This window comes from Temnothorax nylanderi, unplaced genomic scaffold, assembly GCF_030848795.1.
Source record: "Temnothorax nylanderi isolate EJ_2023f unplaced genomic scaffold, tnyl_v1.0 TNYL_tig0437_pilon, whole genome shotgun sequence".
NCBI classification, from domain to species: Eukaryota; Metazoa; Arthropoda; class Insecta; order Hymenoptera; family Formicidae; genus Temnothorax; species Temnothorax nylanderi.
Genome location: NW_027249499.1, coordinates 11993 through 39979, shown reverse-complemented (window position 1 = coordinate 39979; position 27987 = coordinate 11993). Strand labels below are relative to the sequence as shown.

At 38.1% G+C, this 27987-nt stretch overlaps 1 protein-coding gene across 3 annotated transcripts; it reads right to left on the bottom strand.

The window, feature by feature from the left end:
- Positions 1–27313, bottom strand: LOC139782757 (uncharacterized). Of its 3 annotated transcripts, none has more exons than XM_071721795.1 (5): positions 27110–27307; positions 26020–26249; positions 23039–23189; positions 13030–13079; positions 1–3842 (listed from the first exon to the last, which is right to left on the bottom strand). In XM_071721795.1, exons 1-5 carry the CDS (start codon positions 27225–27227, stop codon positions 3741–3743), a joined length of 651 nt encoding a protein of 216 aa, XP_071577896.1. In that variant the 5' UTR covers positions 27228–27307; the 3' UTR covers positions 1–3740. The 3 variants fall into 3 exon arrangements, with proteins under 3 accessions (XP_071577896.1, XP_071577897.1, XP_071577898.1); XM_071721796.1 differs by having other exon boundaries at positions 1–3839; XM_071721797.1 differs by lacking the exons at positions 1–3842; positions 13030–13079 and adding an exon at positions 22530–22684 and having other exon boundaries at positions 27110–27313.
- Positions 27314–27987: the final 674 nt, after the last annotated feature.

Below are 27987 nucleotides of genomic sequence, written 5' to 3'. Positions count from 1 at the left end.
TTTCAAGAGTTAAAAGCATTTCTTTATTACTTGATGTTTCCTTTCCTCTTCTTTTTCTTAATACAACAGTAGCTTTTCAAGATAGATTCCATATATGTAATCGGTAAAAAGACGAATACAAAGAATTACAGAAATCAACTGCTCTTTTATACAATAATAATAATAATATAATATAATAATATCAACTATAATAATGTAATTAAATATTTTATACATATACAATTATCGCATTTGTAATGATTTTCGTGTACTATTATTAGGGATTACCAGTGTTCTATAATAGCAAAGATTTTATGTAAGTAGATGAGTCTTCTCTGTAATTAACATAACAAGAAAAAAGGAAGAAAATTAACAATAAAAAAGAATAAATGCTTTTGTGATCTCGTCATACTAATTATTTTAAATTTTATTGATAGAATTTTGTCTGTCTCATTAATTGTCTCTAATAACCTAATATCTTGCTTGAAATACTCACTAACATATATATGTGATACTTTAATTGTAAGATTTAACCATCTCCCTGTTAATTATTTCATAATGATGTCAAGAGCAAGGGAATTGTAAACAACCGCACAATCATGGATAATTCAAATTCATGTAAGTGGCCCTTTCTTAATAAAATTACTTTAATTTATTGAGGCAGATAGGATATTTGTTATTAGTTAAAAAAAATCATGCAATTACATGAAAAAAATGACAATAATTGTCAATATTTATCGTTATTTATTGAATCGGTTCTCAAAAACAGATTTATCGTACCTTCTGAAGCAAGAGAGACAAAATTGTTGGGTATTTGTATTTAAAAATTATTCAAATAAGTAAACATATTGTAAGCAAAATAATCACCTTTGGATTCAGTAAACTTTTCACAATCTAAGAAAAAGTTTTCTTAATTTCTTCTTCTAAAAATTTCAGATTTCTGACTTATTTGAAATAGGGCTTAATAAAAAAGTATGCATGAATGCGCATGTACGTGTATATGAATGCGTGTATATGTGAAAAAACTTCCGTATTAATCTAACAATAGCATAAATGCATGGTTATTTGTTGCACATTCCTATAAAACGTATCAAGTTGACAGCCAAGTTTATACTATATTTTATAAATATGCTTTAATTTCATTGATGAAAAATCATTTACATGGATATAAAATGCTATTGTTTATATGTATTTCCTTGCTTTTAACAAGTTAATCGCTATCATGAATTTTTAAAATACCTCTTACAGTCAGAATAATCTTATTTCACAAGTTTCTACATAAAGGAACAGTACATGTCACATAAATTACTGCGTATAATATTGCAAAAAGATCATTTTTTGTACTTTATAATCTAACAGCATTATATTCATTCATATAAAAAATGTCAGAAAAATATGTATATAGAAAATAATATACTTCATGATTCAATTACAAATTATAGAAAGTTAAAATATCAATGTAAATTTAACTCACTGCTAAGTGTTTTTGGTGTTTGTAAACTTCCGACGTTCTAACTTAATTTTTCAAATCCTTACATTTTCAGATTCCAAATATTTGGATTCTACAAGTCTTTACATTCTAGAATCCATAAGTATATTTGAATTCTGAGAAATCTTATCTTATTTTTTTGTTATTTTATAAAACTAGTTATTCTACTAAAATTGCCTTTAAAAAGTTGAAAATTTTTATTTAAAAAGTTTTTAAAAATAAATCGAAAGAAAAAAAGTTATGCAAAGTATATCTGTTTTGAGACATCCTGTATGAAGCCACTAGTTGTCACATATATATACATATCTGTTAATGTATATTGTATATGAATCTGTACGTGTGTATTATACGTAGAAAATTTGTTTTAAGTACATAAACTACCGTCTATTTCATAAAAAATGTATTTGTAGTCTGAGATTCTTGAATTCCTATATCCCAAGATTCTTGTATTCTTGTATTTCGTAGCTTTTGTTACAAAGCTGTAAATTTTTAAAGAAAGTAGAATCTAGTAGAACTTAGAATTCATAGAATCTTAGATACTGGACTAATTTGCAAATATTTCAATGCTTAGCTTAACGAAGCCCTCGAGTTTTGGAAGCCGTAAATTATTATTTGTTTTAACGTAAAGTATAACAAAGTATAATGCAAAATTGAATTCGCAGATCTTTCTCATGGATTATACATAACAGTTCTAATCGTACAATTATCCTAATATATGTTTTTATAGAATTCTTTTAATTGTTCCAGATCGATATAAGACGTGGAAATATATCATTATCATTTATAAACAGTAGCTATTGAATGCACGACTTTGTAAAGATAAGAAAACAGCAGTTTTTGTTTACTTTTTGCACTTTTCTCTTTAAAATCTCGCAAAGGCATCTTTCTACATTTCTTATGTGCAAGATAAAAAATTCAAGTTAGGGTCAAAGCACATAACATTGCGTAGCGATATACGACAGTTGTAGTCGTGGACGTAAAGGCCAAAGCACATAACATTACGTCCACGACTACGACTATCGTATATCGCTACGTAATGTTATGTGCTTTGGCCCTAACGCACAGGTTTTGGCGTATTCTGACAGTCAGAATACGCCAAAGCTTGTGCGTTTCTTATGTCCACGACTACGACTGTTGTATATCGCTACGCAATGTTATGTGCTTTGGCCCTTAATCTTTCCTCAACTATTTTATTGTTTTTGAAATAATTGAAACTCAAATTTATATGCCTATATTAATATAGGCTGATAACTTCGAAGAAATTAATAATAGCTAATAATAATTATATCAAAATGAATTTTTTACAAAGTTTCCTTTTTTCTCTTATTTTACTATTCATCTTTGCATGTAGAGTTCTTAAGTAAGAATAATGATAATAAAGTAATATACAGGACTCGGTTTGCAACACAACGCAATGATGTATAAAAAGTTGCATTTGAGAGATTAGTACAAATTATGTAAATCCATTTACATAAAATCTTTGGTAAAGACATTAATTATTGATCCATCTTTCGATAAATATAGGAATAAGACAAAAAAATTAGCTGTTTTATTGTAATATAAATACATTTAAAACATTTAACAAAAATATAAGTTGCGAATAATATAGGACATCTTAATTACTCAGTATTTATTATTAAAAGAATCGACATTATTTACGAAACATGTCTAATAATTATTATATTATTTGTTATAATTAATAACAATTATTTTACTTATTATATTACACTAATGTAATAAGTTGCGGATATATTGTCTGATACATCAGCAAACCATTTTTTCATGGGATTATGTTGAAAAAATTTTTCATATTAACAATTCATAGATTTAGTTGAAATCGGATTGCACAAAAAATAGGCGACCTAGAATTTTGCATTTTACAAAAAATAGTGAAAAGAACATTATGAAAAAATATGGATTATTTGAGAACGCGATAAAATATCTGTAGGATATATTCATGAAGTAATGCATTAAATCCTCAATAATTAAAAGAGGTAAACTATGCGATGTATAGCATCAAAATTCCCAAGAATTATAAAGTAAATAAAACAGCTAACAACTTTTGTTCCTTCCTCCTGTATGTTTGCGACATTATCATCCAAGATAAAGAATTATATGCAATATATGTTTGCATGTATATGCGTCGTCCGTTTTTCAGTTCTTTTTACAAATAATTTTGATTTCTTCCATTATGCGAAAGCGTTCCAGCACCGCTCGTGAAATGCACCGCATCAAGAAAGATATAATCGATAGAATGTTTCTCAGCTGTGTTTCAACCGACACTGTCGCCCATCATTTCAGTTTCCGCCTTAAGCTCAAGGTTTTCTGCATCCCCGTCTGTAGCCATTTCTTCATGCGCATTAATAAACTCCTGCTAATATATAAAATATATTATAACATGAACTGTAGAAAGAGGAATATAAAAATTAAGAGCGTTAACGAGATAACCGTAGTCAACCATTTTCTTAATCTAATCTCTCTTGTCAAGATTACTTGATTTGGTATTTATGCATAAAAGGGGCCTCCTCTCCGATTTCAATGACCTTGATATATGTTGTCAAGGTCATGACCCCGAGTGACCTTCAGAAGGTTTTAGCCGTCGGTCGTTATTCGTTAAAAAGTTATTAACAAAAAAAAGTTTGGAAAATATAGCAGCTATTTTGAGTATTGGAAGGCATAAATGACTAATAGGGTTGTGTGGGGTGATGTGCAACACTTTTTTTCGTTGCTCGGAAAACATATCCAAAAATCAAATTCTTGAATATATCATGGCTGTATAATGTAGAGGAAGAAAAATACTAAAATTCTGCGTGATTAGATTTTCAAAATTTTAAATTTTTCCTAAAAATTTTTCGAGTTTTCAAAAACGTCTGTTTTAGCATTTTCAAATTTTCTTGGGGTGATGTGCAACACAGGTAAAATTAAGGTAAAAAATGCATGAATATCGACATCAATCGACTTAAATGTTAATATTGGCATACGATCTCGAGACATTCACGACATCTGTTGTCCGGAACTAGTTTAGTTATTGCTTGGCGTTAGCGTCGCTACAATCGAGTTACTTTTTAGCTGGCGCCCCTCTTGTTCATCTCACTTCCTTCCGAACCTTCGCCTGTGTAACGCACGCTGTACACTTGTCTTTACTGAATATATTATAGTCTTAATAGTAATACGAGTGTTATATTTATTTCTCTCGCAATCGGGCACGTTTTATCCAACAAAGGTTATGGGCCCAGTCTAGCCCATTCGCGGGTGAAGTAATAGTTTCTGAGAACAAAAACTTTTATAGTTGTGTGTGCAAGTCGCGAAGCAAGATGTCCGACATGAACGCGAGCACGTTTCTTCCCGTCGCAAGATTGAGAGGCAGGGAGAATTACACAACGTGGAAAATAGCCATGGAAAACCTGTTAAGTTTGGATGGCTTATGGAAATCAGTCTTCGGAGACGAGACAAGCGCAGAGAAGATTGCGAAGGCGAAGGCGAAGATAGTCCTGAGCGTGGACGAATCACTGTATATACACGTGGCGAAAGCGGCCACGGCGAAGGAAGCATGGCAAAATCTTCAAAAAGCATTCGAAGATACAGGGCTCACTCGGAAGGTCGGTTTACTTCGAAAAATGACCACTACAAGGTTAGAAAACTGTGAATCCATGGAAAAATATGTAGGCGAAATCATGTCAGCCGCGCATCAGTTAACCGCCATCGGATTCGAAATAAATCAAGAGTGGCTTGGCACGGTGCTATTGGCGGGCCTCCCTGACCAGTATCAACCAATGATCATGGCGCTGGAAAGTTCAGGAATGCCAATAACGGGAGACTCAGTGAAAACGAAGCTTCTGCAAGAGTCGAAGTGTGTCGATAAATCGAAGCCTTCATCGAGCGGTGATACAGCCTATCACGTGAAAAGAAAAGACGTGAAGCACAAATCAAGATCGAGAAACGTTAAGTGTTGGTCGTGCGGTAAATACGGTCACATCGTGAGTGAGTGCAGAGACAAAAAGAAGGTCGATAAAGAAAATAAAGACAGTAAAAGTCAAGACAGTGAAAAGAAGAAAAGTGACACGAACACTAAAGTAGCTTTCCTCGCTAACAGTTATTCAAGTGCCAGTGATACTGCCTGGATAATAGATTCGGCGGCGTCGATGCACATGTCACCGTATAAAGAAAACTTTACCTCTCTAGTGAAGTTACACGAATCAAAGGTGGTCGTCGCGGACAGTAAGAAATTATGTGTCGAAGGGAAGGGCACGGTGTCGGTATCGGGATTAGTAAATGGCGCGATTCGCGAAATAGTCGTGGAAGATGTGTTGTACGTTCCCGAGCTCAGCGTAAACTTGCTGTCAGTGCGCAAAATAACCGAAAAAGGTTATGTTGTAAAATTCGACCGAGACGCCTGTCAAATAATAAACGCGAACGGTAATATGATAGCAGTGGCTAAACCGATGGACAATATTTACAAGTTAATACAACCGATGAATACCGCATTCAGTTGCAAAGAAGACAATAGTTCGGTATGGCATAAAAGGCTCGGCCATCTAAATAGAGCGAGCATGAAACTTCTTCGGGACAAACACGCGTTCGGTTTAGAATTTGATGATCCGGACGATCGCCCGTGTGAAGTTTGCGTGAAGGGGAAACAGGCGCGTCAGAGGTTCTCTATGAATGAAAGAAGAGCGTCGAAGCCCCTGGAACTTGTGCATTCGGACGTCTGCGGGCCGATGGAGGAAGCATCTATCGGAGGCTCAAGATACTTTGTATTGTTCATCGACGACTACACGCGAAGATTGAGTATATATTTTCTGAAGAATAAAAGCGAGGTTCTTGACACCTTCAAAACTTACAAGGCATACGTCGAGAAACATACGGGCCACCGAATCCTGGCGTTGCGGTCTGATAATGGACGTGAGTACGTGAATGAATCATTTAAAGAATTTTTACGTACAGAGGGAATTCAGCATCAGTTAACAATTCCCTATACGCCGCAACAAAACGGCTTGGCGGAGCGTAATAACCGCACAGTTGTAGAGAAGGCACGTTGCTTGCTTGGGGATGCTGGACTTCCAAAGAAATTTTGGGCAGAGGCTTGTTCGACAGCGGTATACCTCATCAATAGATCGCCGGCAAAGCGGCTCCAGGGCAAGACTCCACACGAAATTTGGTCGGGAAACAAACCCGATTTGTCTCACTTAAAAGTTTTTGGTTGCAGAGCTCTTGCGCATATTCCGAAAGAACTTCGTCACAAATGGGATCAAAAGGCAAAATCCTGCTTGTTCTTGGGATATTTAGAACACACCAAAGGGTACCGACTGTACGATGAAGAAACAAAGAAAATCTTTAGGAGCAGGGACGTGGTCTTCTATGAAAATTCAGCAGAAATCGAAAAGACAGCCTGTATGATACCAATTGTCAACGACTCGGAAGAGGTTAATGACAACGCAATGCCAATTGCCAACGACTCGGAAGAGGTTAATGACAACGCAGATTCAGTGGGGGACTCCAACGATCAGGAAGAAAGCTATGAGACGCCAACTGAAGATGATGAAGACAACGAATTAACAGAAGATGATGACGATCATGAAAGTGCGTCGGCGCCACGCCGTAGTAGCCGAACTCCGAAGCCAAGGAGCTGGCTAGATTTCATTACATATAAAGTGTCTGTAGAGCCCACAGGAGCTGAACCTACAAGTGTCAAGGAGGCGCTAGAAGGCCCAAACAGTAAGGAATGGCGCTTAGCAATGAAGGAGGAGCTCGATGCATTAATGAAAAATAAAACATGGGAACCATGTTCTCCACCGAAAGGAAAGAAGATTCTCAGAACGAAGTGGGTCTTCAAACTGAAACAAAATCCTCAAGATGGATCACGACGTTTTAAGGCAAGACTGGTGGCGCGAGGTTACGAACAAATACCAGGCGTGGACTACCACGAAACATTTTGCCCGGTGGTGAGATTCAATACCTTGCGATGTCTGTTTGCTGTAGCAGCCAAGAAGGATTACGATATTGATCACTTGGACGTGGTGACAGCCTTCCTCAATGGCGAGCTCGACGAAGAGGTGTACATCGAGTTGCCGGATGGACAGATTGGCAGACTCAAAAAGGCACTATATGGTTTGAAGCAGGGAGCTTACGCTTGGAACAAGAAATTGGACGAGGACCTGAAAAAGTTAGGATTCACACGATCAGAAGTAGATCTTGGTTTATATATCAGAAAAGAAAAGGATGGAAGCGTAATATATATAGCTGTTTATGTGGACGATCTATTAGTATTTTCGAACAACAAGAAATTAAAGCAATGGATCATTGAACAATTAGAGCAGAAGTTTAAAATGAGGAATCTCGGTCCAGTTTCAAGGATTTTGGGCATCAATGTGCAACGAGACAGAAAGAACAAAGAGATTATTCTTGACCAGAAGAACTACGTAGAAGAAATCCTGAAAAAGTACAACATGGAAGATAGCAATCCGGTTAAGACCCCACTTGACATAAACCAGAAATTAACAAAGGAGATGGCACCGAAGAACGAAGAGGAAGCGGAGACAATGAAGAAAGTTCCGTATAGAGAAGCGCTAGGGTCTTTGATGTATGCGTATCAAGCTACTCGGCCAGATTTAGGTTGTGCGATCACAACTCTCGGATCATTTGCAGAAAATCCGGGAAGAGCCCACTGGAATGCACTAAAACGGGTATTACGTTACCTTAAAGGGACAAAAGACTATCGATTAAAATTCAGTGATTCGAAAGAACTGAAATTAGTAGGATATAGTGACGCGGATTGGGCTGGGGACATAGACAATCGGCGTTCCACGAGCGGATATATATTTTTGTTGGGCGGTAGCGCTATTTCATGGTGTTCAAAGAAACAACAAACAGTCTCGCTCTCAACGACAGAGTCGGAGTACATTGCAATAGCTTTAGCAAGTCAGGAGTTGTTATGGTTAAGTAAACTATTGAATGACATTGAAAGTTCGAGCGTTAGTAGCCCAATAAAACTTTACTCGGATAATCAAAGCGCGATAAAGCTTATTCATTCGAACAATTATCACGCAAGGTCAAAGCATTTTGATACGAAATATAACTTTGTCAAGGATAAGGTAAAGGATAAAGTTATTGATTTGTTGTATGTTTCCAGTGAGGAAATGGTTGCAGATGCGCTCACAAAGGCTGTAACCAGCGAGAAGATTAAATTTCTTAGTAGCAGCGTAGGCTTAAGCGCATAAATTTTGTTTAATTAAAAGTTTTTTTTTCGATAGAGTCTCGAGCTCGAGTGGGGGAATATTGGCATACGATCTCGAGACATTCACGACATCTGTTGTCCGGAACTAGTTTAGTTATTGCTTGGCGTTAGCGTCGCTACAATCGAGTTACTCTTTAGCTGGCGCCCCTCTTGTTCATCTCACTTCCTTCCGAACCTTCGCCTGTGTAACGCACGCTGTACACTTGTCTTTACTGAATATATTATAGTCTTAATAGTAATACGAGTGTTATATTTATTTCTCTCGCAATCGGGCACGTTTTATCCAACAGTTAAATTTGCGACTTTTTCGCGAAATAAAGTATTCTCTGCTTTAACAAAAAAACTTCAATTTATCAACAATTTACTGGTTTAAATGTTGTGTTTTGGTAAAGCAGCGACTTTCTCGCGAAATAAAGTATTCTCTGCTTTAACAAAAAGACTTCAATTTATCAACAATTTACTGCTTTAAATGTTGTGTTTTGGTAAAGCAGCGACCTTCTCGCGAAATAAAGTATTCTCTGCTTTAAAAAAAAAACGTAATATTAGTCGTTTATGCCTCTCAGTACTTAAAATGATTGCTATATTTTTCAAACTTTTTTTGTTAATAACTTTTTAACGAATAACGACCGACGGCTAAAAACTTCTGAAGGTCACTCAGGAGGGTGACCTTGACAACATATGTCAAGGTCATTGAAATCGGAGAGGAGGCCCCTTTTATGCATAAATACCCTTGATGTCCTTATTGCCTACTGCTAAGATACACGGTTCTCTATGGCAGCCAAATTGAAATAAAATTAGAATAAATAACTTATATCTTTAAACAATTTCTATATATTGTAATATACAGAATGTTCCAAAGCCACAGAATTCTTTTAACAGACAGATTCTGCAGTCAATTTGAAATCAATTTTTCCTTAACGGAAAATGTTAAAGCATTAATTAGTTTCGACTTATAAGCATTTAAGGCTTCTGGGATCTCACCGCGGTCATATGAGATCGTGAAATCAGAGGCGAGAAATGACAGATATTTAAATGAAAAAATACTTTTGACCGATTTAATACACTTATAAAATATTCCAAAAACTATTCTTTTCCCTTGAAAGTTAATAAACAGCCGTAAAATAAATATAATACGAAGCCTAGTCATGCCTGTATGATTAAGCTTCGTATTATATTTATTTTACAGCTGTTTATTAACTGTCAAGAAAAAAGAATAGTTTTCGGAATATTTTATAAGTGTGTTAAATCGATCAGAAGTATTTTTTCATCCAAATATCTTTTCATTTAAAAATGGCATGCAAGAATTCTCAGCATATTATTTCTCGCCTTTGACGTCACGACATGACCACGGCGAGTACCCAGAAGCCTTAAAAAGGAAGAGTTTTCAAATGATGCCTTTGCAAACTAAATTTCAAGGAAACAAATTGATATGAAGATTATAATTTTTTAGTTAATTTCAGGTGGAAATTCATTTTAATAAAGTTTTAATATAAGATTAATTGTAAATATATACAAAGTGTATCAGATCCCCGTCCGATCCGATTTTTTCGTAAACGCGAAGTGAGAGGAAATTGGAGAGAAATATTAAGCTCCATATCCTATCAGAAGAATCGAATGAAGGTATTTTCGATTTTCGAAACTGACCGGAAGTAGTAGCTACTAGTGCTACTACGGTCAACTTTAAAATTTTAAATGGAAACATTTGTCGTGTAGGGTATCGTTGGATAGATCTTGAAAAAAGAAATATCTTTTATTTGAACATACCTAATCGCGATATCTCCAATCGTTGAGGAGAAACGACTGGAAAACTGATTGGTGATGATGTCATAATAATAACGAAGTTTCGTATCCGAAACGAGAAATATTACTTTTACAAATGTTCAATGTGCCTTCCGTCTTGATTTAAACAAAGATGGAAATAAATTCGTCTTAATTATTAGATTAAATTAAACAAATTCGGGAAACATGCCGATCGTTAAGTGATGCAAAAGTCCTTCGAGCTATAGATAACATCAAAGACAGAATCCGTCTTTGTTTAAATTAAGACGGAAGAAACATTGAACATTTGTAAGGCTTAATAAAAATAATATTTCTCGGATACAAAACTTTGTTATTATTACACCATCACCATTCAGTTTTCCAATCGTTTTCTCCTCAATAGTTGGAGATATCGCGATTATATTCAAATAAAAGATGTTTCTCTTTTCAACATCTATCCCTACACGACATATATTTCCATTTAAAATTTTAAAGTTTACCGCAGTAGTCACTACTTCTGGTCAGTTCCAGAAAACAAAAATATCTCGATTCAATTCTTCGGATAGGATATGGGGCTAAACATTTCTCCTATCACTTTTATTAAAAAATTGGGTGGGACTACTAATGTAAGACAAGTAGTCTGATATACCCTGTGTATATACAGGGTGTAACAAAAAGGTTGTTTGCTACTTTAAAAGTGAATAGTACACATCAAAATAATGAAAAAAGTTCCTATCAACATAGGTCCGCAAATAATCTCCTACCGAGTTATGGGCATTACAACTTTTGACATTAGAGATATTCAAAGCGACATCCTTGCATGTCAATACATTGTTCGGTTTATCTCCTCATGTTCGCCCTAACACGTTCAAAGATACCAGACGTATTACGTATTTCTGCACATCCAGGCTGTGCATGTTGGTACCGAACCGAACAAACCGAACATGTATTGTTCATGCAAGGATGCCATTTTCAATATCTTCTTTAATTTTTGTACGTATTTCGATAACTTAAAACGTATTCTGTTCGTTAATAAACCAAATTTGAGCTTAAAAATTGCAATGCCCATACTCGGTAGGACATTATTTGCGGACCTATGTTGATAAGAACTTTTTTCATTATTTTGATGTGTATTATTCATCCTTAAAGTAGCAGACAATCTCTTTGTTACACCCTGTGTACACACACACACACGCACACGCACACGCAAACGCACACGCACACGCACACGCACTCGCGCACGCGCGCGCACGCACACGCACACGCACACGCACACGCACACGCACACGCACACGCACACGCACACGCACACACACACGCACACACACACACACACACACACACTTCTGTACAAAATGTCCGTGCGTGCGTGCGTGCGTGCGTGCGTGCGTGCGTGCGTGCGTGTACAAAACGTGCGTGCGTACATTTTTTATAAGAAAAAAACACAATCCTAATTTATCAGAGATAATTCATCAATTGGTTAGAAAATCTGTCAATTAAAGATTTATTTTGTACGGATTTTGAGATACCATGTACGGTATATTTCTAAAAATATGCTATATGCTATAGGGGAGATCGGGGCGAAGTCGTCACTATTTTTTCGGTGCCGATTTTTAACAAAACAAATAATTTTAGTAAAATGTAAAATACTATTGTAAAGAGTGAACCCTTGGCTACAAAATTTATAAGGACATTTTTGGTCTACGTCGCTTTGTTCAACTGATATAGAATGAAAACGACAAAGGTGCAAAAATTGAAATGTCAAAATTGCCGGGGCGGAGTCGTCACTCCATTCTCGGACTGAATTTTAAATAAAAATTCATAATTCCGATCGTGAAAAATGATAGGATACATTTTATTAATTATTTTTTAATAGAAAAATGGAAACATTAATTAAAAACACGATGACGGAAAATAATTACAAGAAAAGCGCACACACTTATGTGCCCTACGCTCGCACGAAATGCACTGTTACTCTTCAGCTCTATTCTGTCATCTCTGAGCACACGCAGCACATATTATCCAAGTCCTCGCCGGAATCCGACCACTGCTGCTTCGTTGACTTTGATTTTCGCCCGAAGTCTCCATGATATGGCTTGGTGACGACTTCGCCCCGGACACAGATTTTAAGTTTGATCGCTCATGAAATATTAGAAATCAACGAAAATGAAAAAATTTCACTGGATTCGTGTTCAGCATGCATTACTCTTCAGAATAACTTATCTCGAGATTCGGAGAGAAAATAATATTTAAAATATTTAAAATTTTCGACGCGCAAAAAATTTTACTTTTGACCTCCGAAAATACGTTTGCCTTAATAAAAATCACAACATGGCATATAATTTCACTAAACTCCGTTGGTCACATGGGCACCATAAGTAGTGTTTACAATATTAATGGCGAGTTCATACAACATACAGATTTCGAGATAATTGTAGTGACAACTCCGCCCCGGTCTCCCTTACTATTCCTCTTATAAAACAATTAACAAATGGATTAAAATGTTTGTTAATTGTGAGTAATATCTACTGCACACAGTCGCATATATAAATTGAAAGATCTCTCTTACATCATGATGAGCGAAGTCACTGCTGCAATTGTCTTGGCATACAAGGTCATCTACAAAGACATCGTTATATTTTATTTAATTAAATTGCTTTACAATGATTCAGGGTATTCGCTTAAAAAGTTTCTGAAAAGTATAGGTAATTTTTCAGATCTTTTTTCTCATAAATGAAAAAAATGTAGAAACCTTGTAGTTTTGCATATGTATTTGTTACTTTATTATCATTTTTACCTCGTTTCAAATAAAAATAATTAATATCTATTAAAATATAAAATGCAAGTGCTGCCATTTTGAAGTGTTTGTCCTCGATGTGTGAATGTCATGATTGAGCCCATTATAATCATAGCAAATAAAAAAGTTTATTTTAGTCAATGGGCTTCTCTATAGTCTGTACCTCAAATATTCATAAAAAGCTATGTAAAAAGAAACGGTGTTTTAAAGAAAAAATTTATCTTTTTACAAAATTTTTTACCCTAAATTGTTATAAAAAAAATTAAAGATATTTTTATAATCTTGGTAGAGGCTATAAAGAGACATATATATAGAATATGTGATTTAATAGTATATAGAATCTATATGTAAAATTCATCGATATACAGTGGCGATCAAAAGTTTCGCGCGGGCCAGGTAGATTTTTTCCCATATTTTGGGTTTAGGAAAAACGAACAAAAAATGATTAACTTTAAAGAGAATAACGTATTTTATTATGAATAAACGTTGTAAATAATAAAAAATAATTATTGATTTATTTAACAAAAAGTAAAAAAACGCATGATCATAAATATCGGGCCAGGAACTTCAAGTTACTTCAAATTACAAAAATTAATTGAATCACTAGAAAATATTAAAAAAACAATAGTTAATATTTATATAAACAATATTTAATATTTGGTAGCCATGCCCTTAAAAATAATGATTGCTGCGTAAGGGACACACAGTGGTCCCAAATCCCAAAAACCTGGCCAAAACCCAAATTTTCAAATATTTAATAGAGTATTCAAATATGAAATTATATTATCTCAAATGTTTAGTGAACCAATTTATGCAATAATTGTTTTATGAATATGTATTGCAACTTTGAAATACTTCCTCAAAGTCGGACAATTTTATGCATGCGTTCCATACTATTTTACAACTATGACATCGTGCTGTCTCCCACAATGATAATATTCTATAAATTTTTAATTCCTTTGAATGACAACTTGATAAGATCTTATTCTAACACATATTGTAATAGAAAATGCAATATGCTGTGTTTATTTACATTTATAATATATTCTTTAAACAGTAAAAATTTTATGAACGGATATGAATAAAATTGTCAATATAAAAAGTGCGACGCAGATTGATGCATTCTTTTTTATCTCATAACAAAGACTATAAAGCATAGAAAATAATTAAAAAAAGAATTAGCTGCTCCTTGCAAAATATCAAACCACAATGTGGTGACGCCTAATGGTAGAATCAGGAGACGTGGTAGTGTCTCGCGTATGTAAGACCGTGCTCGCGCCAAGTATACGCGAAGCGACACTGCATATATTACTAGTTCATGAAATTAGTAATGACAATGGATGATAGCTTTGTCTTCTTTATTTATTGTTATTTGTTTATTTATTGCAGTCAATTGTGTATGTATAGTTTGTCAACAGCTCAATAATGCCTTACAGTTAGTTCTTTGTCTTAGGTCAACGTGAATAAAAGCACAATGTATTCGAGAAGTATAAGTCGCCGCGAAATTCACGCAATTATTTTAGAAAATAAAGGTGAATCGGAGCATGTGCGGAAGCAACGTGTTTTAAATTATTTAATCGATTTATTTAATTTGAGTGAAGATAAAAATACAAAAAAAGAACTAGTAATGTGTATAAAAAAGCATTTTTTTCATATATACTTTAATAAATGGAGAAGTAGCACGCGCGCGTATTAATAAACGGTTTTATGTAAAAATAAATAATATATATATATATATCCGTCATATTGGATCCACCATTTTGTTTTTCGTAATTTTGACTTTTTATTCGTAATCCGCGATCTCGAAAACTCCTATGTACCAAGTTTCGGCTAAATCTGATATATTTTTAATATATATGTCCGCCATATTGGATCCGCCATTTTGTTTTTCGTAATTTTAACTTTTTATTTGTAATCCGCGATCTCGAAAACCCCTGTATACCAAGTTTCGGCTAAATCTGATATTAATGTCCGCCATATTGGATCCGCCATTTTGTTTTTCGTAATTTTGACTTTTGATTCGTAATCAGCGACCTCGAAAACCATATCAATTTTCATTTAAATTGAAAAACGCCTTCATATTTTAGCCATGTTTTTGGGATTTTTTTCCCCCCAGGGGTCTAATGGCGTCCTAGGGCGCCATTAGATACGGGTTTTGCGCACCCGGGGTAGCCGAGCACAGCAGTACCGTAATCTACGGCAGTCCTACGGAGCTGTCGTGGACCGGGGGGCCTTGTAGCGTCGGATGCAGGGCCCGCGAGGTAGGCGGCCTCTATAAAAAGTCCGCCCGGCCGGACGGGGCCGTGAGAGACGAGCTTTGCTCCGTTACCCGACTGTCCTATGGGAAAGAAAACCCAGACAGAAAACCGGGGGACCGGCTGCCCTGCTTAGGAGCCTGGCTAGCTTCGACAACCCAGACTCCAACAGCCGGTAGGGGATGGCGACCCTGACTTCAAACGCCCGGTCGGCCGGGACCGTTAAAGAAGAGTTTTTACTCCTCCCGCCGGCCTAGAGGAAGGGCACCTCGAGAAAAAACCACGGGATTGGGTGGGCTTTTGGATCCCTCGTCCATTGCACGCCGGTGCTCCGGCAAGGCGAGAGATCCGAAGTTCACCCAAGGTCGCCCGGGCCGCTCGGACGTATTCCAAGGTCGGGGCCGGGCGGCCGGGGAGGAAGGACCCACCGGGCCACCCGGACATCTTCCGGGGTTGGGGCCGGTGGTGTCCTGCCGCCGGACGTAAGGGCCGGCGGCGTGTACGGTAGCCCATCGGTCGGCGACTGCAACAGTTGGGGGTTCTTCCTGTGCCCTGTCCTCTCGCGGGCGGCGGGGGCCGGGGATCGAGCTTGCTCGGCCCGGTCCCTTGTTTTGCGCGCGGGAGGAGTATGGTGGAGGTTCCCCCTACCCAAAGTCGGCCGGTGGGCGGCGGACTTTAGCTGGTCGCCCCGGCGGGTAAGGCGATGGAGGGGTTGCAGCCTCCTTCGCCCCAACCGTCCGGGGAGCCCCCTGCGTGGCGGCGCCCGCCGCGGTGCCCCGATTGTCGGAGGTCGGGGACCCCCGAACGCCCACACGAGAGGAGGCTTGCCTCGCCCGTGGGTGAGTAAGGGGCCTGGAGTCCCGTGCCCCCGATGAAAATTCCGGGGGCCAGTGACATAGCCAGCCCCCCGGGGGAACTCGGAGCCCGGCCAGTCTTACGGGGCTGGTCGGTGAGGGCATGCCCTGGCTGGAGGAGCCGCGGCGGGTTGGGGTTCGATTACAATTATGAGCTCTAAACCTACAATGAAAAAGAATGGGTCTAGGATAGAGGGTACCGACTCGAACCCTCTTAGGAAGGAATACAAAGAGGTGGATGACAAGGCAAGGGAGAGGACAAGGAGGAAGCTTGCCCTAAAGTCTAGGGATGCTACACTCTCAGCCTCTGATTTGGAGGAGGCAGTTTTTCACCCTGGATCCTTAGGTGACGGGATACAGAAACTGAGAACTGGGGACTTAGAGGAGAGACTGAAATGGTTCCTCTATGAACGACTCATCACGTATGACGTTGATGAACCGGACGAGGAAGCTGAAGTTTATGCTTATATAGTAGAGGAAATCTTCTACGAAGTAAGGAATAGGTACGCGGAAGCTTGGAAGAGAGCGGCAAATACGGAAAAAGAGGTCGCTGAGCTGAAGGCCCAGAAGTCCTCATTGGAGGAGAAGCTATTGGCGGGTTGAGTCAACTCCCCTGTCACTTCGCCAATGGACGTTGATGAGCCTGTACGCGCATATGTGGCGACACGAGAATCCTCCGTTCAAACGGAGGAGCCTCGATTGGAGGCGGCACATAAAGTTCGGAAGGACCCAATGGAGGATAGATTTGTGGCTGTCGACCGTAAGTTGGAGGCTCTAACTAGGGAGATTCGTTCTCTCAAGGGAGCAATGATGGAGATCCCCATTTTAGGGGACGGCAAATCGGCGGGAAAGAGGTGTGGTAAAAAGCTTGGAGGAGGAGGGGGAGCGGGGTCGGGAAGTCGGCCCCGCCCTCCTCTTCCATCAAGAATAAGGGAGGCCCCGCTGTCCCCGCCCTGACTTATGCCAGGGCGGTGACGGCGGGGAGCAAGGGATGGAGGGTTGGTGGGGGGGAGAAGAAGGCTCTCCCTCTGCGAAATAAAGGAGAAAAACCCAACTCTGGGGTGGAGAAGACTAAGAGGGTGCGCCTACCGGCTCCCCCCAAAAGGGCGGCAGTCGGGGTGACGGTCCTGGAGGGGGGATCGGAGGCGTACGCGCGCGTAATGAGATCTGCGAGGGAAAAGATATCCCTCGCAGATCTCGGAATGGAGGACCTCCAAATTAGGAGAGCGGTCATCGTGGGCCTCTTGCTGGAGGTTCCCGGGACCGAATCGGGAAAAAAGGCGGATCTCCTGGCCGAGCGGTTAAGGGAGGCCCTTGCGGGCGAAAAGGTGCGGGTCACCCGGCCCTCCAAATGTGTGGAGATACGCATTGGAGGGCTGGATGACGCCGCTTTCGAGAGGGACGGGGTGGCGGCCCTTGTTAGGGCTGGTGGTTGCTGCGAGGGAGAGGTGAAAGCCGGACAGATTCGGCGATCGCCTGCAGACATGGGCTCCATGTGGGCTCAATGTCCGGTAGGAGCCGCGAAGGCGGTTATCGAAAAGGGAGGCCTCACGGTGGGATGGAGCAGGGCTCGCGTTCAGCTGCTCCAAGCCCGCCCCCTGCGGTGCTTCCGATGCCTTGGCGTAGGGCACGTCAGGGCTAGGTGCACCGCCCCGGTTGACCGTAGCGGGCTCTGTTACCGCTGCGGTCAGGAGAACCACCGGGCTAGCCTCTGTCCTCCGGAGGCTCTGAGATGTCCATTGTGTGCGGACTTGGGGCTTCCGGCTGGGCACCGGCTGGGGGGGGGGTGGGCTGTGCCCACCGTGAACCAGGAGGTGGAAAGGGGGGACGAGGGCCGGCTAAACCGGCGGGGAGCCGGGCGGCGGTTCCTCCTCCCCCTACCTCTGAGCAGACTTCGGCCTGCTTGGAGGTGGAGATGGGTGGAGAGGATGCAGACCCTAGGGCCTCTTCCTCCCATCCATCGGATGTGTAGGCGCGGCGGCTCGGGAGGGCTCGGGCGGAATCTCCTTCGGGGTTTCCGCCACAAGCGCTCCTCCGGGCTGCCGGGGGGATCTGGATCTAGGGCCACGACTCTAGATTCGGGTCCCTCGTGCGAACGCCCCGGGGGAGGGGTTGGACTGGCTTCCACCACAGGGAGTCACTTTTTATTCCCCTCTCTCGGGCCGCGGGGGCCGGGGCTCAAGCGGGGATTCTTGAGCCTCGATCCCGCCTCCGCATAACACTCTAGGGGGCGCGGCGATGGAATGGTGGTCCCCTGTCGCCGCATCTAGGACTGGTACCCCCGCCCCGTGCGCCATCATCGACGCACGCGGCGGGGGCCCGGGGGCTCCGCGGGGGGTCGGGGTATTTGCCCGCTCTTGTGGGGTTCTCGGGGAGTAGGGACTCCTAGTTGAAGTCAGGTAGTGGGGGCGTTACAGGATGTGATTCAAAGTTCCCTAGCGCCTCCCCCGAGACACCAGTGAAGGCCACCGAAGAGGTTTTAGCCGGTAAGAGTCCGGCATAACCGCCCGTCCCTCCCCGGGAACGGGGGTACCCATGAGGGTTTCTCCTTCTAAAAAAAAAAGTGATTAAGTGGGTTGTGTCTCGAGGGATCTTTTCCTATAATTCACTTAAGGTGATTCGGCTAGTACCGTATGAGTCAATATAAGGTCTAAAATTTTTTTTTAAGAAAAACCATTTTTATGCATATATTCTAGACACTTGTATAATTATTGATTTTATAATTAACTTTTCATTCGATTATGTATCAATTTATCTACTGATAAATGTAAACAGTTCAAGATTTGACTTTAGTTGACATTCGTACAAGAGAAGTGTCGCGACATTGCCATGTTTGAACAATGGCCATAGATACGCAGTATACTTGAATTTCAATTAATGTCCGGGGCTACCCCTTGTTCCCCCGCCCATACAACACAAAATATTTTCAAAAAATATTTCTACATATTTCTATAAAAATATTGCAAGAAACATTTTAAAATAGTTTTAAGAATATTTTAAAATGGTTTAAGAACCTTTTGTGATAACATTTTTAAGAATATTTTAAGAGAATCTTTTAAAAATATTTTTAAAAATGTTCTACTTTATCACCCAGACAATATTTTCTTAAATATTTGAAATATATTTTTAAAATATTAATTTAAATCTACATATTTATTGTTTTATAATCTCGTTCCAAAATATTTAAAAAATATTTTAAATTTATTATTGGTTCTATAATTTTTTTCAAACATTTTTGAAATATTATGAAATATTCTTAATTAAGAAAGACGCATGGTAGAGCATCTTTCCGTGCTAGTTCGCAACGACGCCGCTAGGCGGCGCATAATGGTAAGTCTAACTCGTAAGTAAATTTCAGTTGGGGGCTAATATAAGCAGGCCTCCGGCGAAGCAAAATCATGACATTCGCAAGACATTATAATTTTTGCTAGCAATACAACGCAAGGCTCACCCAACACTGCTGCGATGATATAGATAATATATCAGAAATAATATATTTTCCAAAGTAAGATGTAAAGATGCATATTTTTCAAATATTAAAAAAACCTTTCAAACGTGATTGCTTGCAATAATTATTGTTGATTGGGTATTTTATTTTTTGAAGCAATATTTCTAAAGGATTTTACAAATATTGAATATATTTATTTGCAATCTTTTAAAAATATTTTTAAAAATATTTTTCTTACATGATTTGGCGGACATAGAAACATTCTAAAAATATTTTTGTGAATTATTTTAATCTTCCTAAAAAGTATTTAAAAAATATTTAAAAAATATTTTGTGCTGTATGGGCCTAAGCAGCTATCATGCCAGTACCATGTGTTTGAGTGAGGTTATGTATTGTGTTTACGTTGAAAAATAATGGAAGGTAACAAACAATTTCGATAATGGGAGATTTGCTTGTAAAAGAATAGTGCTGTGGAAAGAAAACATTACACGGCGCGGCGTTGCCACATGTTCATGTCGCGTACAGCTGATCAAAAGGCCGATAAGAAACGCGACAATTCATCAAGTTTTGATTGAATTATTCGACTTATTATACGTCAACGTCGTTTTGTCTTATACTTAACAAGTGCTAAAAGAATCAAGCAATATTACTTTCAGTTTTTTGAACTTGTTTCTTTACAGATAGTGAGTGAAATTCTCGAAAAATGTATGTTCGGTACAATTACCCATAAAACCTATGTTAAAAATGCCAACTTCGAGATTTAATATATCAAAAACTAGACATCAGATCTTCTCAAAATTGACAATTTAAGTGTATTTAGGTTTTCTTTATAACATATTTTTAATTTACAATTTTTTCTTTGACATGCTTTGATGGTCGAACCATCTTAAAGTCTTGAATAAACCTTGGATGAATCTTTCAACATGATAGAGATCCAAAACACGCTTCAAAAATCTTTTTACAATATTTGTCTCCCAAAAAGTGTGAATTTTCAAATGGTCTGCTGAGTCTGAAGATTTAAATCCTATTGAGCATTTTTTAGATGAATTTGGTCGCCGAGTAGCCAACAAGAAACATTCAAATAAACAAGGTTTATTCAAGACTTTAAGTGAAGAATAGGAAAAGATCCCTCGAGACACAATCACCCACTTAATCGAGTCAATGCCACGTCGTTACGCAGTAATCATTTTTTTTAAGGGGATGCTGGAGTGACGGCCGAACTTCCTCGATGTCAATAATGTCAACATTTCTAATTTTGTTTTTCCATCTGTCTTTGTTTAACGAAATGACATCTGTCCTTGTTCGATTGCTGCGCCATCTCTGCTTACTAGCCTGCGTGTATATTTTTGTGGAAAATATACACGATTTCTTCGAGGCCCAAATTTTTTTTCCAGGCTTTCAATCTCAATTTCAACGGTACGTTATTGTTTGTGCACGTATTCTGAAGAGTGGGAACATTTCATTTCGTACATATAACCTATACAACTGTTTATATTAGAAAATATGGTTATGAGGTGACAGCATTTTTACATTTTTTTTCAATTATCATTAATTTTTTATATTCCCACTCTTCATTAGTACCTATACTTTACTCCTGTAAAAGGATTTTGCGATCTATAAAGCCGTTTCAAAGAACGAGCTCTGACTGTTTTTGTCGGTAATTGTCCCTTGTCCAGGATCCCCTTAAGGGCATGGTTATCAAATATTAAATATTACTATTGTTTTTTTTCCAATAGTATTTTCTAGTGATTTAATTAATTTTTGTGATTTGCAGTAACATGAAGTTCCTGGCCCGATATTTATGATCATGCGTTTTTTGCTTTTTGTTAAATAAAGAAATAATTATATATATATATATATATATATATATATATGCCATTTTTTATCATTAACAACGTTTATTCATAGTAAAGGTAAATATTTCCCTTTACACAGTCAACCCCGATGACCTTGACCTTGACATATGTTGTCAAGGACATGACCCTGAGTAACTTTTCCTTATAACTTAATCGTCGCTCATTGCTTATTTAAAAGTTATAAACAAAAAAAGTTTGAAAAATATACGGTTTTATGTCACTACTAAGGGAGGTAATTTGCTGATATGTGTGCTGATGTGTGTATAGATAGTACACATGTAAGGGAGGGGGGTGGGGGTGGACAGCGCTACTGCCCCTCCCCCGCTCACATGTGTACTGTCTATACACATATATCAGCAAATTACTTCCTTTAGCACTGACACAAACTTGTAAATTTTTCAAACTTTTTTTGTTTATCTATAACTTTTAAATAAGCAATGAACAACAATTAAGTTATAAGGAAAAGTTACTCAGGGTCATGTCCTTGATAACATATGTCAAGGTCAAGGTCATCAGAGCTGGCTGTGTAAAGGGAAATATTTACCAAAAATCTGTTTGGGCCAAAATTTTTGATCGCCACTGTATAGTACTGGACGGAGCATGGAACTGAAACCGTCTTGAGAGACGTAGAAAGAAACAAGACGATGTCTGAGTAGTAGCGGCTCATGAAGTTACGGAGCCATAACCTAGGTAGCAGAGTTGATGTGAAATAACGTATTAATAACGTCTTAATGACATTTCTAACGTCAATAATATATCAAATAAGAAGTCTTTAGACGTCATCCTGCTACCTGGAAAGATAGCCGCTGCACTTAAAAATTTTATACATAGCAATACATTAAGAATGTTCCCAACTTACAAGAATACGGTACTGTTCCCTTTCTCCTTAGACAAAACTCAATCAATGAAAACAAAATAGAAGGAAAGATCCGTGCCCACACATCTACTTATCTCTTTCTAGGTCCCTCAAGAGATAAGAGATCAAAGAAATCTTGCCGCATGCTCCGCCCAGTACTATATGTCAATAGTAAAATTTCAAGTTAATCGCTTCATTAGTTTTTAAGATATTATGGCATCCATCAAGAACAAATATTTCGCAACATTGCACTTTACATTTTAATAAATTTTAATTATTTTTATATGAAATACGGTAGAAATAATAATAAAATAGTAACAAATACATATGCAAAACTGTAAGTTTCTGTAAGATTTATTCGTTTATGAGAAAAAAAATCCCAAAAATTGCCTATTTTTCAAGTACTTTTGAACAAATACCCTCTTAAATGCACCTGGTTTTTAATATATCATACTAAGTTATAAATATATTGTAATAATTATAAATAAAATGAAATAAAATAAAATACTAACCAAGCATCGTTTGCGTGTGAGTTGTTGTGGTTATTATTTCCGAAAATTCACGACGCTGTACGTCAGTGTCAAGCGCGTGTATACGTTCCCTGCTTCTACGCAATTCCTTCCGCAGCTTCTCCCGTTCTTCTTCTCTTTCTTTTATAATCTCCTGCAATTTATCAAAATACAACATAGTTTTGGGAGAAACAGAAATATTAAAATACTTCTAAGGACAAAAAGTTTTCCTCATTATTAATGTTTTCTTAAACTTTCTGCATTTAAATGTATATTCACTTTGGAATGAAAAAAGGAACACGGCAGAGTACAATTAAAACAAACAGATACAAAATTATACGCGAGTACGAAATATATGCAAAATTAAGACTTTAGAACATAACTAATAAAAACATTCCTGTGCGTTAACAAAGTCACAGAGTAATATTGTGAAGATTACAACCGACGCGACGCTCGTTGTTTATTAAAAAAATATTAATATAACTGAGAAATATAACAGTTTGTGTCAGTACTAAGGGAAGTAATTTACTGATATATGTGTATCGCAAGCAGGGGTGGGTGGGAGTGGACCTCGGTTCGCGTAAAAAGTTGAAAACTCGAGCCGTACAATGATAGACTTCGTTTCGTCCATAGACTTAGGAAGAGATAGACGGAACGTAAACTGGTACTATGGACAAGGGGGAGGGTAGGCACGATTACGATAACTTCGGCCCCTTGATTTGACGATGGTTTCTGGTAGTATTTTTTACGCTAAACAAAAAATTATATAGGTCTTATCTAGGACTAACTGTTCTAGTTTTCGAGATATGCAGTGTTAAAGTTAAAAATAAATAATATACATTTTTAAATAATACTTTGATTGTGTGTATAGACAGTACACATATAGGCGGGGGAGGGGCTACCGCCCCTCCTCTGCAGGCAGGATTGGGTGGGGGTAGATCTCGGTTCGCGTAAAAAGTTGAAAATCCGAACCGTACAATGATAGACCTCGGTTCGGGTAGGGTAAACCTCGAAAAATTTTTTTGGTCGGAAAATTTGTTTACTATTTTTCCCGTGTTCTTCGCCAAAAATGCCTCCGAAAATCACTAACATTTCGAGGGGTTATGATAACGGGGTTAGTTATCGTAATCATCCTGGAGGTTATGATAACGGGGGATTATTAGACGAGAGTTACGTCTAAATTCGGCTAAACTTCGGTTAAACTTGGAAACATTCAGATGCTCGACAGCACACGGACGTGGTTGTCGCTTTAAGTGTAGTTGCCAGCATGCGGAGGGGATGCGCTGGCATGCACTGGTAGCGCATCACCTCCACATCCAGGCAACACACACCAAAGCGACAACCATATTCGTGTGTGTCCGTGTACTGTTGTCGATGGACTACGGCTTTAGCCTAACGCCGAACATATCCGAACCGTATAGTACCTACAAAAATAGCCGAATTTAGACGTAACCCCCCTTACCGCGTTTATCTCCGTACCCCCGCAGGTTTACGCTCCTTCTATCTCTTCCTAAGGCTGCGGTCCATTTGATGCTACAAATGCTTCGAAGCGTTCTTCTTCTTTTTCTTTCTTCATTGAAAGAAAGGAGAAAAGGAATGCTTCGAAGCATTTGTAGCGTCAAGTGGACCGCAGCCTGAGTCTATGATTTCGCCCTGTAAGCAGGAGTGGGGTGGAGTGGACCTCACTTCGCGTGGATGATTCTCTGGACAGCATTGTAGCACGGTTCGGGTTTTCAACTTTCCACACGAACCGAAGTCTACCCCCACTCATTCCCGCTTGTGGAGGTGGGGCTACCACCCCTCCCCCGCCTACGTACTATAAGTGTACTATTTATACACACATCAGAGCAAATTACTTCCCTTAACACTGACACAAACTGTTATATTTCTTAAACTTTATTTATTAATAACTTTTTAACAAACAGTGTCCATCGGCTAAAACATTTTGAAGGTTACTCAGGGTGATGACTTTGATAACATATCTCAAAATTATTGAAATCAGAAGGGGGGTTCCCTTATTTCTGCAATATTATCGTAAGTTTTTGTGCCTTATCATAACGACGAATATTTTTACGTTATGATAAATATTGTGGGGGGAGGGGGGAGAGGGAGGGAGAGGGAGAGGGGGAGAGGGAGAGAGGGCGCTTGGCTCTAGAACACCGTGACCGCCGGGGCACGAAGCCCTCGGGGCACGCGCTCAGCCTAACCGAGTAAGTAAGGAAACGATGAAAGTAGTGGTATTTCACCGGCGATGTTGCCATCTCCCACTTATGCTACACCTCTCATGTCTCCTTACAGTGCCAGACTAGAGTCAAGCTCAACAGGGTCTTCTTTCCCCGCTAATTTTTCCAAGCCCGTTCCCTTGGCAGGGGGAGGGGGGGAGAGGGAGAGAGAGGGAGAGGGAAAGGGAGAGGGAGAGGGGGAGAGGGAGAGAGGGAGAGGGGGAGGGGAGGGGAGGGGGAGAGGGAGAGGGAGAGAGAGAGAGAGAGAGATCCCACAATATCTATCTGTCTCAGGCTCGTTCCAGGCTCGTTTTCCACCTACGGGCGTAGCATCGCAGTGTCCATTCCATACTTATATCTCAGTGGTTAACATGAATAAAATAAGCTTGATAGTTGCAATTAAATCCTATCTCTGACTTATAAAAAAAAGTAAAGCGACATTATGATCCATCGTTCTTTACATTTCAGCAGAAGCAAATATAATCAACTTTATTTTTATAGAGCTGTAAATAAGGACAGGTAACATAAATACAAACAAAGATATTATAACAGATAAGATCCTTTTTCCTTCGCCACAAACAAAGATATTATAACCTAAAATCATATATACATGTACCTGACGTCCGTCCGTCCGTCCGTCCGTCTGTCTGTCTGACCGCGAACTACTCATTCGTTAATGAACTGAATCGTAAAATTATCAAATCCTAAGCTAATATTTTTCAATTTAGCATATTCTGTAAAATAAATAATGGTCATATTTACCAGGAGTTGTGACAGTTGTGAGAGCTGGGATGTGAGATAATGGCAGATCGGCTGTACAATTCTCATGACTGATTGTTGAGGATGCGAGTGACTTCGTAGTGAAGGACAACCAGTAGCTTCACACGCAGGAGAGAATGTCCCATGTGATGTCGATGTCCCACGTGATGCAAATATTGTTTCCGTCTCACTTATATTTAATGCAGAATTCAACATTCCCATTAGCTGATCAGCTGTAGCCAAAAGTAAAATATAAGTGCTTTGTTGTGCATATGTAAACACTGTAAACTTATTCCATAAATAATATATTAAGTAAACATTATCAATTTTTTGTTCGGTTATCAATAATAATGTCAGTGTAACATTATCAGTTGCTATTTTCTACTAAATTATACAATAATGTACAAAATATTTCATCATTTTTCATCTCTTCTAAAACAAATAATTAAATATTTATTAATATTCCACAATGTCTACTCAAATCTTAAAAAAATTTTCATGAAAGTTTGCTGATTTCAGGACATTTCGTTCAAATTGCCAATATTCGAATATTTTTTAATGCAAACTTAAAATAAATTTGATTATTTAAATTTTCTAATTATCCTTTTCTATTTGTATGAAAAAATTAAGAGCTACTTGTTTAAAGTATTAGATTTGGAAACAAGTAGATAATTTTTATAAAATAGGCATTTTACATTTCGTAAAATATTCACTTTTATCTTCAAGAAATATAATATAACTAAATTCTTAAACAAAAAAAATATGAACACTTATATATTCAAGAAAAACTATTTCAAATAAAACAAAATTTATATAAAAAAAACAAATTTTAAAAATTCTGTAACTATTGTAAGTATTGAGAACAGGATCTATATATATTCATATGACATTTTTTACTCAAAATGACTTTTCAAACAATCAAAGTTTATTACTCGTTCTAAATCACTCTGTATAATAATAAATATATCATTTATATTTATTTCTATATTTCTGCTTTTGACAATATTATAGAATAAGTCGAATATCAAATAATAAACTTTAATAAATACAACAACTAAATTTGGTTCTTATTGTTAGTACTAATAATAAATACTTTGGCTAATAGCAGCAAGTATGAGTTCAGCAGGTTCCTTTTCCATCGCAGATGGTTCAGATGCTATGTCTGCCACATGTTCAAAATCTTCTTTAGGGATATTTAATATATCCGCCATCAATAATTGCTTTTCGAGTAGAGCTTGTTTGATTATTTCATCCTTACGCCTCAGACATTCTGAAAAATTTCAAATATTCATGATTTATTTTCGCTATTACATGAAAATTTGTTTCGTTGTTACATAAATTATATCTTATTTAAAATCACAATATTGTGTAAATCCTATGAGAGATTTTGTGCTAAAATTACTAATGATTATACACTAATAAAGTTTAGATATACTAACTAGTAGGTACACTAAAGAAATTTACTCAAAAATTCAAAAAATCTAAAACTTTGCATAAGTAAATGGTATAAGATAGTGTACAATAAGGAAAAAAATGGATATTGACGTATACAGATTTACTGAGAATATTTTTTGTGATTAACGAGCCTATAATCATCTCATTTCAATTTATGGAACAAAATGTGCCACATATGAATATTCTGGAGGTTAAACAATATTATCCCTACTACAAATATCAAATTTATTTGGAAAAAAAGAAAGCAGCGGTCGTAGCGCAAAGAGATGTGTGGTACTCTAATGAGCCGAAGATCCAAGTCAGAGAGAAGCCTGAGAGAGGCCGGTCTTTTTCGTGAGATTGTCGAAACCCCCTATACACTACCGCCAGTACATCCATTTTAGAAATTGGTACTACGTAGCCACGTCTATTTTCCGATACTGCCGATAAAACATCATTCTGGTTATACATATAATATCACTACATTTGCGGATGTAGCATGGACGCGCACCAGAATGATGTTTTATTGGCAGTATC